This window comes from Amblyomma americanum, chromosome 7 (genome assembly GCF_052857255.1).
Source record: "Amblyomma americanum isolate KBUSLIRL-KWMA chromosome 7, ASM5285725v1, whole genome shotgun sequence".
Classification (NCBI taxonomy): Eukaryota; Metazoa; Arthropoda; class Arachnida; order Ixodida; family Ixodidae; genus Amblyomma; species Amblyomma americanum.
The window spans coordinates 20,456,554-20,474,138 of record NC_135503.1 but is presented as its reverse complement, the minus strand read 5'-3'; the positions used below and the strand labels follow the sequence as shown (position 1 = coordinate 20,474,138).

General features: G+C 47.2%; 1 protein-coding gene across 2 annotated transcripts in view; it reads right to left on the bottom strand.

Annotated features, from left to right (window-relative positions):
* Positions 1-391: 391 nt before the first annotated feature.
* Positions 392-17,585, bottom strand: part of LOC144098626 (monocarboxylate transporter 11-like) — a 54,275-nt gene continuing 37,081 nt past the window's right edge. For both annotated transcript variants that reach the window (XM_077631415.1, XM_077631414.1), the window contains exons 3-6: positions 7,986-8,319; positions 5,853-6,129; positions 4,530-4,908; positions 392-3,502 (exon numbers count right to left, since the gene is read on the bottom strand). In XM_077631415.1, coding sequence (XP_077487541.1) covers positions 2,826-3,502; positions 4,530-4,908; positions 5,853-6,129; positions 7,986-8,319 — 1,667 coding nt within the window. In that variant the 3' untranslated portion in view covers positions 392-2,825. The remainder of the gene's footprint in view (positions 3,503-4,529; positions 4,909-5,852; positions 6,130-7,985; positions 8,320-17,585) is intronic.

Sequence of the window (17,585 nt, the reverse complement as noted above, 5' to 3'; positions counted from 1 at the left end):
TTGGCTGCGGAGATAGCATATAGTGCTCTCGTGCAGTGGCCAGCGAAGCTGGTCTGTTCGCGCCGTCACCGGTTTGAATCCCACTCGTGGCAGTAATAATTTTATTCATTTATTTATGATTTGCCCAAGGTCACCCTCAAGGTCAAGCTTCACACAAACTCGGTTAACCGGTTTGACCTCGTGATGTTGTGCTTTCGCGCTGAAATGTTAAATTTGCTGTCTCCCGCGCGCTGCATCGGTGCAGGATAACTTCACGAACGTTTTGTACCAGTAGGCGTTCGTAGAAGTAGACTCTCCTTTGTGACCAAACGCATGGCCTAGTTTTACACAAACGTCTGCCAAGCACACACACATTATTGATCGAAACACTGTGGCTTAGAAATGTCATTGAGTCTTTATTCGAAAAAAATGGTGGGCCCTCATGCAAGTGAAACAGCGTCCCACAAAGACAACAACAAAACTCACAGAGAAGTTGAAAAAGCAGACGTGAGCGAAGAAAACACATAGAACACGTCACATTTCAGTTCATTCGTCTTATGTACCTATTTTATGCCCAGGTAGGAGCGGTGGCCACCTTTTTGCCGAGCGGCTGCACTACGGATTGACGCCTGTCGCTGTTTACAGCCGTGCCCTAAAATGCTGACTTTTTCTCAAATAAAAAAAGTGGCAGGTGCGTCACTGAATTGTTTCCAAGATACCAACCTCCCAGGCTCTTCTTGCAACCGTCATATATTTATTTCTCAGCATAAAACGGTTACGCTTAGAACATGAAATGTTGAGCTGGTATCTGGAGGTACAATGAGCCTTGAAAAAACATGGCTGAATATAATGTGCCTGGTTGTAGACACAATCGTTAAAATATATTTATTGTTGCTCTTAAAAAAGTTACCACGCGACCATCACACTTGCTGTTAGTTTCAGTGAGCGCTACTCTAGTAGGATACAACTCAGCACCTATTGGGAACAATGCTCCATGGCGCAGCGGGTCAGGTATTGTTCCGCTAGCCAACCTAAGCAGTAAACAAAAGCATAATTTAAGTGTCTCGCTCTAATAAACAAGTCAGATGCGTCAAAGTATTTGTGTATAAAATTTTGTCTTTTAACGTTATGTTAAAATTCCGGCTTATAATTTTGTCCTGTACAGGTGTCGGACGTCATGAAATCAAACAACGTCCTTTATGCAGCTTGCGCCGGAAACAAATGAATTTTTGAAAAGAACCGCTGAGCACGTCATAACTACCGAAGATGTGTGTTTGGTATCATGCAGCCGGAATCTGCTTATACATCAATCGGGCCTAACCAGATTCAGGGCCCCGACAGTAATACTGTGAGTGAGCGGGGGAATAAATACAGCGCAAAGAATTAAGCATACACACGGGACGAGAGTGACACGGACACGCGCTGACTAGTCGCCTCAAGTTCATATTTCTTTTCGTTGCATTCCACCATTTATGATGCGCCGCTGAACCCAATAGCCAGCTTTAATACAGTTCAACTGTGTCGACGAATTTATTTAGGGGTGCCAGATGCATAAAATTGGAGGGGACACTTAGCCACCGCCTTAAGTGTATGACGCGATAGCGTTAATTGCTCAATGCAAGTATATGTGGAATTGGTCAATCTCTATTTTACATTCTTATATCCCCGGGAGTCCTCATACCACTCCTGGCGCAGTGGTGTAGTGTTTAAGCGATGCGCCACTGCCTTGCGATGACAGGTGCTGCCACTGGTGGGACTTGTGCGACCCATGTTGCTATTCCCGAGCGACCTCTTGCGACCAATCATGAACTGCCACCTGGCACGGTGGTCAGTTTTTCTCACAATTAGGCAAGCAGGTTGTGATGACGCCACAAGGTCACGTGGCCTAGGTGACCCGCCTAGGTTGCTTCTCCGGGGTTTTTTTCGCTTACAACGCCCACGACGACGGATTTTTCGCAGAACGGGTACTTTAACGCTGTCGCGTTAAAATATATAGCGCCAGAAAACATTATTACGGGTTCAGAAGGAGTAGGGAGTGGGAAAATGTTACATGTAACAATAATTTAATAAATGTTCGTTCTTGTATACCAACACGCGTACGACGCCGAAATATATGTACAAATTTTATAAGATGTCCATGAATGCACCAATATACAAAAAGACATTCAGAACAGACCTCTACGCACGTGCTTCCGAGAGAAGCGTGCAAAGGCAATGCAGTTCACAACTGCCATCACGCATGAATTGGAGAGACCCCATTGTGTATGCTCCATTGTGTATGCACTGCAATACAAGAAGACATGAAAAAAAGGAACTGCACTGGTCGTGATCGCTGAGGACACATTTATCGGCCACGCCCACTGAACCTTGAGCCGATCAGAAGGCGGATCACCGGAGTGCTAAGTTTCTCTGTTGGGTGCCTCTCTCTGATGAAACGAAGGAAAGAGCTTGAGGACGGGATTGCAGAGAGAAACGAGGACACCGCGATGAAATTTCTTACGAAAGTAGATGATAGGGCTGTAAACAAACTTTTGTGATTGCTCGTTAGCACATCCTAGAGTGCGCTAAAGCTTATGAGGCCAGCTCTTGCAAAAAAAAGTTTTGAAAACCACTCTATCAAGAACATCATCGCTATCTCTTTTTCTTGGGCTGTTTTCTTCACATTAAATGAGCTCAATCGCTATGAAACCAGACCCCTCTCTAATTCTCCCGCATAGAACTTGAGAGCGAAACACAGCGACATGTCGGAATCACAAAAGTCCACAGCAGCAAAAAAAAAAAAATGACAGTAATGCTGGCACAGGTGTTGTTTATAAAAGGAAACTCTCGTACGTCTCACATATTTTCTACAAAGTACTGGTCACTTCTTCAATGGGTGCCATGGTTGAGCGGAACACCAGCGGTTCGTGAACGCATCGTGCCGCGTGCGTCCTTTTGGGCGACACCACGGTCCTGTCCCTGGGCAGCGCGCAGTTGCACAACGGTCCAGCCGCCGTCACCACACCGCACCCAGCGCACGTATTTACGTCTTCCGCGAGCCTTTCGTCCGCGATGATGCACTGCAGAAACTCCGGCCGCCGCACAATGTCAGCCAGCTCGTCATCGAAGCAGTCCGCGTCCGGAGCCGGCTGGTCCAGATAGTCCACCGACGTAGACCAAGACGTAGACCTCTGGTAGTACAGAAAAGACCTCCGGCAGACGCAGGGGGGCGTGTTGATTGCTATGTCGTCAGCGTCCGCGGAATCCATGCACTCGAAGCAGCCCTTGTTGGGGCCGTCGCCGACGCTGGAGGGACGGTGATGGTGAACTTGTCGGGGACATTGACAGTCACTGCACAAAGTTTCGTGAGAGTGGTTATGATTGTGGCAATGGTGAAGCTTGGGCTGATGAGCTGGGTGGCTGCATCGAAGTGGCTCTCTTTGAACGTCCGGCAGAAAGAAGAGGCTTGTAGCGCCGGCAAAAGTGCACGCCGCTGAGAAGTAGAAGCCCGCCTTCGGGTCCTGCCGCGACTTGCTGATGTAACCTGCATGAGTGAGCGCCTGTAAGTAGTCTTGGCTGTCCTTACGATAAAGCGAAGCAAATATCCTTTCTTTCAAGCCGTGATTCAGGACACGGGCGCCCTCGTGAGTTTTAACATCGAGCACTGTTACGGCATATATAATAAAGGCTGCGGTTAGATGGCGGCTATGGTAAAACACTCTCAAGCAACATCACTCTAGTCTATAGGTGCGGGCTGTGCGTAATTTCCGGCCGTCCTGCCGAGTTTCTTAGCAATTTTATTTTATATTAGCGCTACCTTTTGTGAGCGCACGTCAGACTCTGAGAGCGAGCACAGAACTACATAGAGTTACAGTTAATACAGCCGTTTTGGAAATACAACGAAAATCTTAACACCAGAGCCAAAGCACGTCCAAACTGGAACATTTGCGTCGTTACCACACGTAATGCGTGATTTGGCTAAATTCCAGAGCCAAAACACGTCTAAACTGGAACATTTGCGTCGTTACCACACGTAGTGCGTGATTTAGCTAAAGCCCATAATATATCGTCGAAAGCAAGTAATGCCTGTTCCACTTGATTCACGTCTTCCACACTGCAGTGCACTGATAGCCTACTTATTCTGAAGCAAGCTTGTATTAATACAGCCACTACCGCAGCTTACTTAAATTAGCTGTATAGCTTCCAAAAACACACCTCTGTTTGTTCCAGTTTCATAACTCCTATCGTGAACCAGCTTTACAGGCGCTTTAATCGACTTTCGTGGCTCATTAATTCGGCCACTTGTAACCATCAGAGGGATTCCGGTGTTGCTTTGCTATCTGGCAACGCGTTCAATGAGACGTGAACCCCAGTACCCGTGTACACCGGTGCAAACATGGTCCATAAGTGACACATTGGCCTAAAACCATAACGTCGAAGCTAGCTCCACCATAACTATGCTCCAGATGCTGTATTATAACTTCGGCCATGCGGTACAGCACCCCATCTCACCCTCGTACGAAGCAGCCCATGGCAGTCTGTATAACGAAGCACGCAACGCTATCCTTCACCTGTGACGGGCACTCCGACCAGGACGGGCAGGCACTGCACCCACTGGACGAAGCCCCAGGCGCGGCCGAAGTGCCTGGCCCGCAGCCGCTCGAAGACGAGCATGCGCAGCGCGTACGCGACCCCTCCGGCGCTGGCCCCGTACACGGCGGCGAAGAGAGCGTAGCCGGCGAACCCGCTCAGGGCGCCGAGCGCCGTCATGGCCAGGCCGGCGCCCAGCAGCGACAGCTGGCACAGGCAGCGCCGGCTGAGCACGCACTGCGCCGAGCGCCGCCGCACCAGCAGCAGGCCGGCCACGCCGGCGCCCCCGGCCGACGCCACGCCCAGCAGGGCCTGCAGCACCCAGGCGCCCTGGACGCCCTCGGCCGCACTCAGGGGAACCTGGCGGAAGTGTACAGACTTCGTACGTGAGAGCAGCGCCCGGCAAGACACAAGGACACAAGAGGCAGGAAGGCACAGCCTCTGCGTTTTTCTTGCCATTGACGTCAGATTAAAAAATAATAATAATTGTTTTTTGGGGGAAAGCAAATGGCGCAGTATCTGACTCGTATATCGCTGGACACCTGAACCGCGCCGTAAGGGAAGGGATAAAGGAGGGAGTGAAAGAAGAAAGGAAGAAAGAAGTGCCGTAGTGGAGGGCTCCGGAATAATTTCGAGCACATACACACTTCGGGGGATTGGCTAATAGACAGTAGACTCAGTATACGCTAATAGACAGAATTCTGAGTATACGCTTAAAAAGACTTCATCCGTATCGATCTGAGCTTAGACCAAGTTTTTTTTTTATCCCGGAGACGTGTCCGCCCGCGGAACAAAAAAAAAATTTCCAGACGTTCAGTGAGATTCATATGGCAGAGTATGCGTTAGCATAAGTGCTCCTCCATCAGAGCTTGCGAGCGGATAGCGGGATACAGTCCATCAATCATAGTGTGACACGCCGTACTTCTCCCCTCGCCCGATTTAATCCAGCAACCCCTGTGTGCTATTCCGTACTCCCTCGCCACTCCGCCCATCCCTCGACTCAGATTGGTGACCGTGGTCTCCCTCTAGCTACCAGTAGCCTCCACCCTCTCTCCCTCTTCTACTCTCATATAGTGATAGCAGGCTTCCCCATCTACACTTCTCCTCTTCTCCAATGAGGCTTCACACTCCATCGCCGGACACTTTTTGCGATAATTAGCGTTCTAATGCTGACGCATTTAAATGTGCGGACGCGTGAATGCGGACACGGAGAAACTGACAAATGTAGACTTATTGTGCATTCCATGCATTAGAAAGAGCACTGCGAATTGCGGCGCCACCTTCTGCCAGGGCCAGAAACGTACGAGGCAGAAGAATGGCGTGTACAGTCCCGCTGCGGCCAGGGCTGCAGCAACCATGACCACCCTGAGCGTACGGGTGCGCAGAACGGAGAAGTCGAAGAAGGGTGGCTTCTCGGTGCGAGGCTGTTTCTCCTTGATCTTGCGCCGCTGGTTCTTGAGGTGCACGATGGCGCGCCGCTGCGGGTGGTACAGCGACGCCGACCGGTAGAAGGCGCCCAGTAGGAAGTTGAGGGACACCAACCCAGTCAAAGCCTGAAGACCAGGCCGCCAGCCCAAGGAACTGCACCACGCAGGCACACCCGAGTTAGGCATGGGCAAGAGGTGTTCCATCTACCGTAATACGGGACAACTGCTTTTTTCTTATATGATAGAGTAAGGTCTGAAAACAATAAGTATGGAGCTTAGAGTGCCCTGCACAGTGCGCCAGGGAGAGATCAGAGAGAAAGCTCAGATGGTTCCTTTTTCCTGGTCTCGAACTGCCACAGGCCATGTAGCATAATCTTAAACATGACTATTTGGTTCATACCCCGTAGCGCTCACTTGGTTCTAAATATTCGCTCCTCGCTAAAACACAATATCACCTCTTTCAGTGGGTTATGTGCATCTGTGCAGATGGATTGACTAAGGTTCGTCTGTCTGCAAAAAGCACAAGAACATCGCTGTGAATGTGATTGTGAACACAAGAGATTGTCTCGTCAAGGCCCGCAGAGCGCACTAGCGAACGCAAGGCAGCCAAATGTAGATAAATTGGTGAAAGCCCATTTATCCGTGTGTCGCCTACGAACCCAAAAGTGAACAAAGTCGAGCTTCTTTAATATATTGGTTAATCAAAAGCTGAATAAATGTTATAGATGCATCGCTGCTTTTTATTTGCTTGCTGCCAAGTTAAAAGCTCGCACAAATGATCAAATTACGGCACGTTGAAATCGCGTAGTCCAGTGTGGAAGTTTTCACCTGCCTGATTCCTGCAAAACGCAATATTTCTTTTTCTCGTGCACGCCACTGCAAAAGAAAAAGGAAGCTGAGCTAAAAACCGTCGCAAGGGGATGAAATGCTGCGAAGCAGAAAAATTAGCTTCAAGCTGACAGCAGTAACATTATTTACTGCTGTTGGCGACCAACAGCTGAAAACGATTAGCAAGTAATAACTTCATTAGAGAGTCCGCGCTGCTGTGAAGACAGCCACGTTCGCGACATGTGCCGGAAGTGAGGCTGATAAAGCACTACGTTTTTGTATTTGAGCTCACGTTCGCTTTATATTTAGGCAACTCTCGACGATTCCATTAACAAGGCACACGGCAAACTACGATGCAACGCGCTTCGTCATGCTGTACACTCTTCGAGCAACGATTTCGCGACGTGCTTGCTAGACGGAAGCGCGTTGCAGGACAAAGTTAGGGTGAGTGAGTGCAAGGCTCGGCTAGTTATTGTTCGGAAGTTTATTTTCTGCAAGTAGGGTGGCTGCTCTCACGTGCATTGCACGTGGGTTTGCGAGGGCAAGTGCTGGCGAACAGCAGGATAAATAAAGTAGGGAAAAGAAACGAAAGCAACAAGGGAATTATGACATGTGTGCTAGTGGCTTAGAAAAACGGGAGGATTGTGTAAGAAAGAGAAAAGTGGTACGGAGGAAGGCCTCCCTTGCAGAAATATTTAGACAATCCATAGACAAATATTTAGACTGTCCATAGACAAAAGTCTAGTTTAGACCGTCTACAGATTGCCTAAAGATCTTTGTAAGAGGGCTAGTTTCTTTGTGCATGATTTATCACATTCTATTGCATTGCCCTTTTCTTTCTGCAAGTTATTTTGCAACCGAAATTTTATTATTATTATTATTACTTTTTTTTCCTTCCTGCAGTGACCTGACCGTGCACGTTTTTAACGTGTGTATATAATTTGCCCCTGCCCTGCACAATCCTCCACGATGAGGCTAGCAGCATGTTGTAAATAAATAAAAGTAAAAATATAGGCAATACGAACCCTATAAAGTGTAGACAGTCTATAGACTCATGCCCATAGACATTTAGTAACCTTTTTGACTGTAGACTGCGAATAGGACAAATGGTACCAACAAAATAGGGGAACAAGCACCTGAAAATCGTTTTGAGGACTTCTAGCCACCTCTGAAGCTTCTTACCCTAGCACTGAATGAAGGAAGGCCGCCATTGCAGCCGTGCCCAGTCCTGTGCCCGCGCAAGACGCCACCTCGGCGCAGTGACGTCTCCGCTTGAAGTACTGTCCCAGCACCAGGTCCCCTGCGTCGCGAGCCATGCCCAGACCCAGGCCCAGCACCAGACCCTGGCTGAACAGGGACTGGTGCAGCTGCGAAGCGAACGACGAGAAGAGACAGCCCAGTGCGGCCACCAGGCCCCCAACCAGGGCCGTGAGCCGGGCGCTTTTGCGACGACACCAGGCCGCCACCACGGGAGACACGAAGAGAGACGAGGCCAAGGAAAGAGATCCCAGCCACGCTGCATTAAGTAATTAAGGAGGACCGAATGACATAGAAGAAATTCACTACGTGAAGCGGCACACTGGGCTCCAAATTTCGAGCCAGTTATCTTTAGTCCACACTGAACGGGTAGTATCTGAAATTTCTCTGATCAAGATTCACCACGTAGGGGCACGCACGGCGCACATTACCTGGACGAAATAATCAAAGACTACCTTGAGGGCCCCTGTGCTTATCCATGATGGGAGCGAGTAGTAATTGACCACAAAACTGTTCTAAATTTTTCTTAAATGGTTAATTGGCAATTGACAGTGGCCTTGACAGTGGCCTTTACTGTGGCCTTGAAGGAATTCTTCAGTGTTAACGGAGAGATGCTACCGGGCTACACGAGAAATTTTCGTGGACTCAACATGGCGTCCGCGCTTCGCTGCAACACATCTGAGAGAGCTGTGCACAGTACACCACTGGATAATAATAATAACCACCCATGTGCTTTAAACCACACAATGCGTACGGGGCACCGTACGGCGCATACTGCATACAGGGATGCTTGAGTAGAAGTATAGACTATTCATGTTACCCAGGTGAACTTGGAAAAATATATAGATGAAGAAAAAGGAGAATTATTTGTAGAAAAAGAAGCAGACAGCTTGGATGCAATACATCGGTTTGTGCTGGTAATCAGTGAGAGTGCATTCCTGTAGAAGTAGTGTCCAAAGCTTTGTGCATCTACTAATTTTTAAACTGAGAACTACAACGACTTGCTAATTGAGAGCTGGGTACACTACGATAAGATTTGGCAGCGCATTTCTCGCAGTGCTGTTCTGCTAACAAAGAAGTGCTTGAAAGAACATTTTAGATCAACGCAGACAACCTGTGGGCCGCACAGGCACAGGTAAATAGAAGGCAGTGCACGTGAGTTGCATACAAAGCAAGATTTAGATGCACTTTAGAATAGCAAATTATTATACTGTGAAACACTTCTTCAAGCATAATGCTTCTAAACTGTCTAGGCCCATAGTTTCAGGGCAAAATGTTTGTCGTGCTGCTGCTGCCTTAATGGAGTTAAAAAGGCAGACGGGAAACAAATCAAAGCCCAAATTGCGAGCTTGAATATCTTTACGGACTCGTGATTTGTGATTTTCTCTGCTATATCTTTGTGCTATCCTGTTGAGCGAAGATAACAAAGAACTCGCGGATCATTTGCTTGGGTAAAAAGAATTCACTTTTTTTTTTTCAGCAACGTCTTTCTACTTCAAGCGGAAAAACAGAAAGCAACTACAAAAGAAACGAGACCTTTGTCAAACCTTTGTCGTAGTAACAGTTCCTATAACACGCTGTATGTGGAACAAACTGCGTTTGGTTGACGACCACTATTCTTTTTTTTTTCAGCTTTAGCACAAAGCCCGACGACAGACAAAGGACGTTGAACCCTTTCCGCTCAAAAAGAGGGTTGACGCTCGAATGCGCTTGCGCGGGTCCAGAAGAGGCCACGTGGGCGCATATACAGCTATAGAGACTAGAGCGAGCGGGGGTGGTGCGGATTGACGGAAGCTTGTTTGAAAGCAAGCACTGCCCGGGTGAGGGAAAAAAGTCGAAGCAATAACAATTGCATGTAGTGATGCTTGAATGATATGAGAGATCGCTTACTTGTTTCACTGTACGTAAATTGGTTCTAGACTGTTTTAAAGACATTTTAAAGGAGAAAGAAAGGCGGTTTCAATTTCTTGGACGCTTTCTTGTTGTTTCTGTACACTTCATTCACGGATAAATTCCCCCATAAGCACGCTCAGATAAAAGTAAACAGAACTGACAATTCAGATGGTTGAACATGTTGAAATGCGATGGTTTATGGTTTATGGTGGTTTAACGTCCCAAAGCAACTGAGGCTATGAGAGAGAAGGGCTCCGGAAATTTCGACCACCTGCGGTTCTTTAACGTGCACCGACATCGCACAGTACACGGGCCTCTAGAATTTCGCCTCCATCGAAATTCAACCGCCGCGGCCGGGAAATGCGATGCCTTTAAACCATTGTTCAAAAAAAAAAAAAGTAAGTCTAACCAAAAGTTAGAATCTGTGGGCTGGTTTGTTATTCGTCGCGTTTTCAGACCAGCAGAATCGACGAAATAACGAGACGTCCAGTTTCGCACTCGAATATTCCCTATTATCAGAACATGCGCTGTTAATCCTAAAAGTCCCGAAGTTATATTTAGTACGCGTCATTTCGCGTCGTTGAGCTGCGTTTCGATACAATTAATTTTCAGATCAATTCTACTGCTCCTTTATCATTGGCATGTATCAGGCAACTGCCTGTGACGTCAATGTAGTCACAGGCGTGACGTCAACAGAAGCGTGACCTCAAGCCTCCAAATAATGCAGGTTGACGGCTCTGGTATCAAAGGCGGGGCTTACATAGGCCAATGAGGCAAAATAATAGAACAAGAAAAAAAACGTACACTATGCCTACGCTGTCCTGTCGTTTGATTGAAACTCTTGCTTCTGTTATAAATTTTCTTGGCACTCTCCGGCTACCGCATTGTTTTTGGCGCACGTATGGCTCTGAGACTGGATAAAAATGTCCTGACTCTGCAGTCACTTGCGCCGCTATCAGACCGGACCCAGACAAAAGGCAACACAGCTAGATGCACGCGCTCTGAACGCGAACAAAGATAAGCAACAGATAAGATCTGAGAACGTTTCAAATTCCCTCAAGCAGAGAGCAGGAGGTGGGGGGGACCCACCGCACGCTATCGCCCACAATGCTGTACAGGCGACGTGCTTCTTCCAGTTGCTCACAGATATGCACACTGAGCGAAGTTTTCTGCCCCCGCCTTCCCGCAACACTGGGATTGTCGGCGCACGCTATATTCGGACGGAAGAAGCACAATCGGCGCTCGCCTCGCCTCCTGCGCCCTCATGAAAGACACGCCTGTGGCTTCAGCCCCGCATGCCGCGTCGTTTTCCGGCCTCACTTTTTGCTCGCCGCGCGCTTTTTCCTTGACAGATGCGCGCTTTGAAAACAGACCCGCAGTGTAAGAAGCGAGTCTCATACCTTTCCATGTTGAAGCACGCAGGTCCAAAGCGCACAAAGGCGTTCTCGCGTGCCCAGGCATTCTCGTTTTAGCTTCTAAGCAGCCATGCATCCAGAAGCGGGAGGGGGGAAGGGAGAAAAGAGTGGACGAAACATAGAGCTCCGTAGCTTTTATTCAGTACCAACTAGGATATTGTCCAAACGGTTGTGTTCTTTCTTCGGCCGCTATATTGGGTAGCGGCGTAGCTTGCCAAAAAGAGTCTTCGTCAGGGTTATCTCGCTGACAGTGCTTAAGGCGTCGCGTTTCGTCTAGATCTGACAAACTAAGGAACAGCTTTGTCAACTGCCCGTCCGTCGTGATGCCAGCGACAAGTTATAGCAGTTGCAGTTACCGCAAGCTTTCCCCACCGGGTAAATGTGCGAAGATGTCTAGACAAATTTCACTTAGCCTGCTGTTGCAGTCTGACTGACGCTTCTCGTGGGGTTCAGCGGTTTATTCAGTGCTTACTTATGTGCCGAGATATACGGTACTCACTTGGTAACTTAAATTTTCGGCGGGTTTAAGGATAATTTCATAAACAGAGACGCGCTTGCTACTAAACGAATGCTTGCTATTCCCAGTTTAGCTTTCGTAATCGAATGCCAGCGGCCCATGAAGAGTAACGACGTGTCGCAATTGTTAGAGCTGCAAACTAAAAATACATAGCAGCGTCAGCGTAATATTTGCAAGAACAAAAAATAAACTCGAGTGTCATTTCTTGATGTTCTACAGGCCCCTCATTTGTCAGATTTTGACTCGCACATTTCTTGGAACGGTGTCACGTTTACGGCGTACAGAACAGAAAAGCTAACCCAAGAACAAAGCTCATGCCCCTGGACATACTATTCATAGGATTGGTCACAAGAATGCTCCCTGTATGTACGTAGAACCATTCTTTGTTTTCGCCGCTGTGGTATACCGCAAACCGCATTACAAAATTACAGAAAGCTCTTTATCTTGCGTTTCTTTCATGTTACCAGAGGTCGTCGACTCTGTTCTTCATCTTAACGCCGACTTGCAAATGTATCCGGCGAAGCATCTACCTACAAACTCTGTATATTCACAGAAAAGAGAAAACATCTCAAGACGCTCCTTCATCTCACGTGTTTGTGTGATTCCCATCAGGTGCTTTTGTGTTTGTTTTTCGTCGTTGGAGGCACATTCAACACACACTCCGTTCCAAGAGCACTCGCTTATAGAGGGTTGTTTACCAAAGGGGAGGGGGGCTGCTCAACCTCCGGCCAACGTAACGCGGTTAGGCAAATGTTTTGACCGCGGAAATAACAAAGAGATGCGGCACACGCGCGTAATTTATGAAGCGTCCAGCGAGGCGACACTCGTTGCGTTCCCGCGGCACGGCACTTCTTGCTGGGCGGGCTTGCTTCGAGCAGGAATAGCTGAAGAAAACAAAAGCAAAGTCTGGAGCCCCTAGCACACGCACACACACAAAAAAAAGGCTGAACTGGGCCCCGGCAGTAGAAAAGAGAAAAAGGCACTTCTTCATATACGAACCAAAAGGGTTAGCTATTTTCTCAGCGCGCTTTCAGCCGCGTTCCGGGCAATCGCCGCCGTCGACGTGTCAGTCGATCCCTTTAGTTGAGTCCAAAGTGGCGCGGCACTCGACAAGGGTGAGGGGGGGGGGGGGGGGGGGGTTGAGCCGTCCAGAAGCTGGGGAGAACGTGACTGGTTTTCTGTCACTCGTGTTTGCTGCGGACCGCGCGGTTAGGGTTGCTTTTGTTTTTCACTGTGGACGATTTCTGGCTGCGAATGTGAGCAACCAAAAGCGATCGCAGTGATGCGGAAATTTGACTGTGATTTATTTTGCAACCTTGGACAACGCCGAAGCGGCCTAAAAACAAAACGAAAATTGGAGAGGATACTTAAGCTCAACTTTAAGGGTACGAAGAGATAGCGTAGTGGGTTACGCTCTCCATTCTGAGCAGTTTGACACCTTTGAACGCATTTTTCATTTTATTTTTCAAAATTTTCAATCATCTGTTTGATTAATTACACACTCTAAAATTACTTAATTAGTATTATCAAGCATTTGCTTTTCACTCTGAGGATCTTGACACCTTTGAACCCCATTTTTCCAGTTTTTAACTTTTCCATTTCTTTAATTAATTGATTGCAATAATTTCATTAACTCCTCAGCGCCTATCGCACATAAATAAATTATCAATGACTAGAACCACAAAATACTATGATACGATTTTTTTTTACGGAGCCCCCGACTATTTCCGACACGCGGTGCCGACTTCTGCTACGCAGACGGCTTCACGACCGAACGAGCTGTATACGCTATCGCTAAAAGAAGAGTGTTTCTTTAAGTAATTCTTTTAACCTTGGAAGCTGTATGACGTAAGTTATCGGTGTTTCGAGGCGTCGTCGTAGGTGTCACTGACCTGAAATTGTTCGACGTCATTAAGTCACGTGACGGCCCACTGATAGGTGTCACGCAGTACATAGAAAAGCACATCACGGACGCGGCGCTGTAGTTTGTCCACCATGGATATGCGCAGAAATGTCGGGAAAATAAGTTTTGTATTTGGCTTGGCTATTGTTGGTCATATAAAGTGCATTCAGCCGTAACAATACCACTATTTTCGAGGCAAAACTCGACGAAATGCTGTGAGTTTCCATACCAGACTAATGCGAATCTTTCAACTTTCGTTACATTTATTGAACAAGTGAAAATCTAACAACTGAAATAATTTAGTCTGTACACAGAGAAGAACATCACAGCACAGCTGAAGACTTTGAGGAAGAAAAGTTTTTGACCACACACTAGCCAAGCCAAGTACGAAACCTCGTCTTCCCGGCGTTCCAGCGGTGGATGAAGGGCTCTTCAAGAAACTCGCACAGACGGTGGGTCCAGCTTTCAATTCCGGGCAATATTGAGTAACTCTATGACGTAGGGGAAGCGTTCGCGTCGCAACGTCACAATGTCACGTGACCACGTGCGGCTGTATGATTAAAGGGCTGAAGCCAGGAGATGAGCGAGCGCATGCTCACTCGCGCACAACAAAAATCCCACAAATGGGAGGTATGTGGTAAGGTCACGATGTGATTTCTTTTTCATCCAAAGGCTTTCATTTATGTTTGTACAGTAAGCGTCACAGGTTAGCAAAGCATTTACAGGTGGTTTTACATTCACAACACACACTCGCACATTTCTTTAAACAATGCCTGGAAGTACGATTTGAAGGCCACTGCGCGCTCTAACTACTTGTGAATCTGCCAGTACGTGAAGGATAGCTTCTCTTATTTTGCAACAATTCAACGCCTTGATGACGCTCATAATCTGTCCTAAATTTGAGCGAGCGGCGTAACACGGCTATTATTACATTAATTTATTTAATTCAAGCCTTACAAGGGCAGAGAGGTGGCAAGTGAAGGGGCAGGGAAAGATGTTGCCTGAGAAGAGTTTGCCTTTGCGATGAGAGGCGTTGTGCCTGGAAGACTGATCATTACTGGGGAACCAAGAGAAGGCGGCATTCAGCCCAGTGGATTTATCACTCCTCAGCAGTATTGTATTTAACGAGCAAAGGCAGAACTGGGCTAGAGAACGTGCGATTTCCGCAAATTTCGACACCTTCTAGGTCTAGTCGGGTGCCTCCCACTAAAACGATCTCGTTCGGTAAACGTGCACGCGGTTCGCAGATGCATAGCGTTGCAAATATGAAACCATGAACCATCAAACATTGCGATTCATTCGCTCGCTTTAATATTAGGGCGCTTTATTAATGGCACTCTGCTGAAGACAAAAAGAAATGCAGGATGGCGAAGCTGTAAGATGGTTTGAGTTCAGCGAATCTCAGAAAATCCTGCGAAGAGGAATGAATCTTTCGGAATGAATCTGATAATGTTTTTTTTTTCTACTGCAGTATTTCTCCCTATGTATTTATGAGATGGAAGTGCCATTCTAGTTTTATTACTTGCTTCCTTCTTAGACTATGCTACATATGTTGCACGTGTATCGTCCTGTTGCTGAAGCTTCAAACAGTAGCCAATGAAACTATACTCGTATATACTTAGTCTATGCTACATATGTTGCACGTGTATCGTCCTGTTGCTGAAGCTTGAAACAGTAGCCAATGAAACTATACTCGTATATTATTTATGCTCTTGTCCACTCCTGTAAAAATCACCAAAATGAATTGACAGTATTCCGAAATAAATTAACACCCTACGTGATGGAGAAACAGCATACTAAAGAAAGTCAGAACGCCTCGCCGTCGACTGCTTGCGCCACTGTAGACTACGTCTCATTCTGAAGACATTCGGGAATAAGGAAAACAAAAGGTTTGGCAAGGATGCCGCCTCTCTTCCGCGCTATTTATATCGGCCGTTTCGCACGTGATCGGTTAACGGCCGAGAAGCAGTCGTAACGTGGACAAGGCCATTAAGATATCTACCCGCAGTCCAAAGCAGCTGCTTAGTGCGGACCTGTCTCTGTCTGTCCCTGTTCGGAGACAATTTATATCTGTCACCTTGGCGTTTTATTTTGTTCATACACGGGCTCTGAAGGAGGTCTTTTGGACTCGAGTGGTAGTTTAAAGGTTGGAGTGAATAAAGATTCAAAGATTTAAAAGTAATCGCGTACGTGGAATAAGGCTCTCTCTGGCAGCCCATGATTAACACATGAATCTGTGGCAGGGTTCTTCATCAAAAGCCTTTATTATATTCGAAGGAGGAGTCGAGGTTGTTTACCTCAATGAAAAATCGCGTATTCTACTAAGCTGACACTTGAGACAGATAACGATCGAGTGCGACTGAGAAATATCGTGTCGCACTATACACAGTGAGTATTCCGTTTATCACGAGACGACTGGTCGGTCTTCATTTTCCTTGTTAAAAGGTTAAAAAATAAGCAGAAGTCAGGAATTATGAAAATGATTTAAGTTTTAAAATAATGAAGGCGGTGTAATTATACGTTACGCTCGACTACTGAGTCCACACTGGGGAGTTACTGTGCACGAATAACAATTATGCCAGTGACGGCAATGTAATTACTTAAGTAGGTGGTTATGTGTAAATTCGAATTACCTCTACTATAGAGATGCCACCACTGCTACTGCTCCTACTGCTACTTAATACTTTTAGCACTCTAGTATCTGAACTACTGTCTTCCAATGTGTTAAAGGGAATCCTGCAAAAGTGTAATGGGTTTAAGGAAATAATTACTTTCGGCTCATTGCTTTTTATCATCCGCCAGAGTGCAGTCACGAGGCTACAAATAAATCCATACCGATTCCTCAGAATTCCCGCCAGCGAAAAAATCTATTTCCTGCTCCGGGACTCGTGCTCGGGACCATCGTCAGCCGGGTCGTTCGCTGTACCACCTAAGCCCACCAGGATAGGTAGGCAGATGGCAGAGCGATGTGTAACTAGAAGCGGGAACAATGTTAGTCCAATGTCATGCTTGTCCAACAATGTTAGTCCAGCTTTAATTTTAACCGTATAACTACGTTCTGGTGGTAGTTATTTAGTAACAACTCCTTTTTCAGCTAAGCTATACTGCTACTGCCAAGTACTGCTACGACTACGCTGCAGCTACTAGGACATCCCAGTCGTCGCAGGCAAGGGAAGATCTAGATATCTCTGTAAAAAGCTATAAAGAAAAATGGAAAGCTAGCGCATGCTCAAGAACCTGTTGAAATGAACGCTCCGTATTTACCATCACAAAGAGAATACGAGCAAGTCGCGCACAGAGGCCAGGCTCTCGTCATTAATTATTCACGCTGTACAAGGTAGGGAAGAAACAGGAAGTTCACAGAACAAAAAATCTCGCAATTTGCATGCAAGGGTGCATAGATGAGAGAGAAAGAGAGAGAGAGAGAAAGCGAGGACCACCCGGAAGCGTGCGACAGAGGTAATTATGACATATTCTTTAGGACTTTTTTTTTCAAGAGCGCCCACGCATGGAGCTGCGCAAGCACCGGCCCACACACGCATCCGCCCCCGCAGACGGCACACACACCACTAGAGAAACGCTCGCAGTCGAACAGAGCGAAGATCCCCCGAAGCAGAACCAAAGCGCCAGACGTACCCGAGAATCCCAGGTATGTACAGCCGCAGAAGTGGAGGCGGGAAGGGGGGGCTTTGTAAAGCGCCAGTTTCGATCGGCAGCCGAAACCTTGGCGGGCTCATGGGAGATTAAGGATGCAGCAAAAACGAGAATAAGAACATGGGAGAATCCCTTGCGCAAAC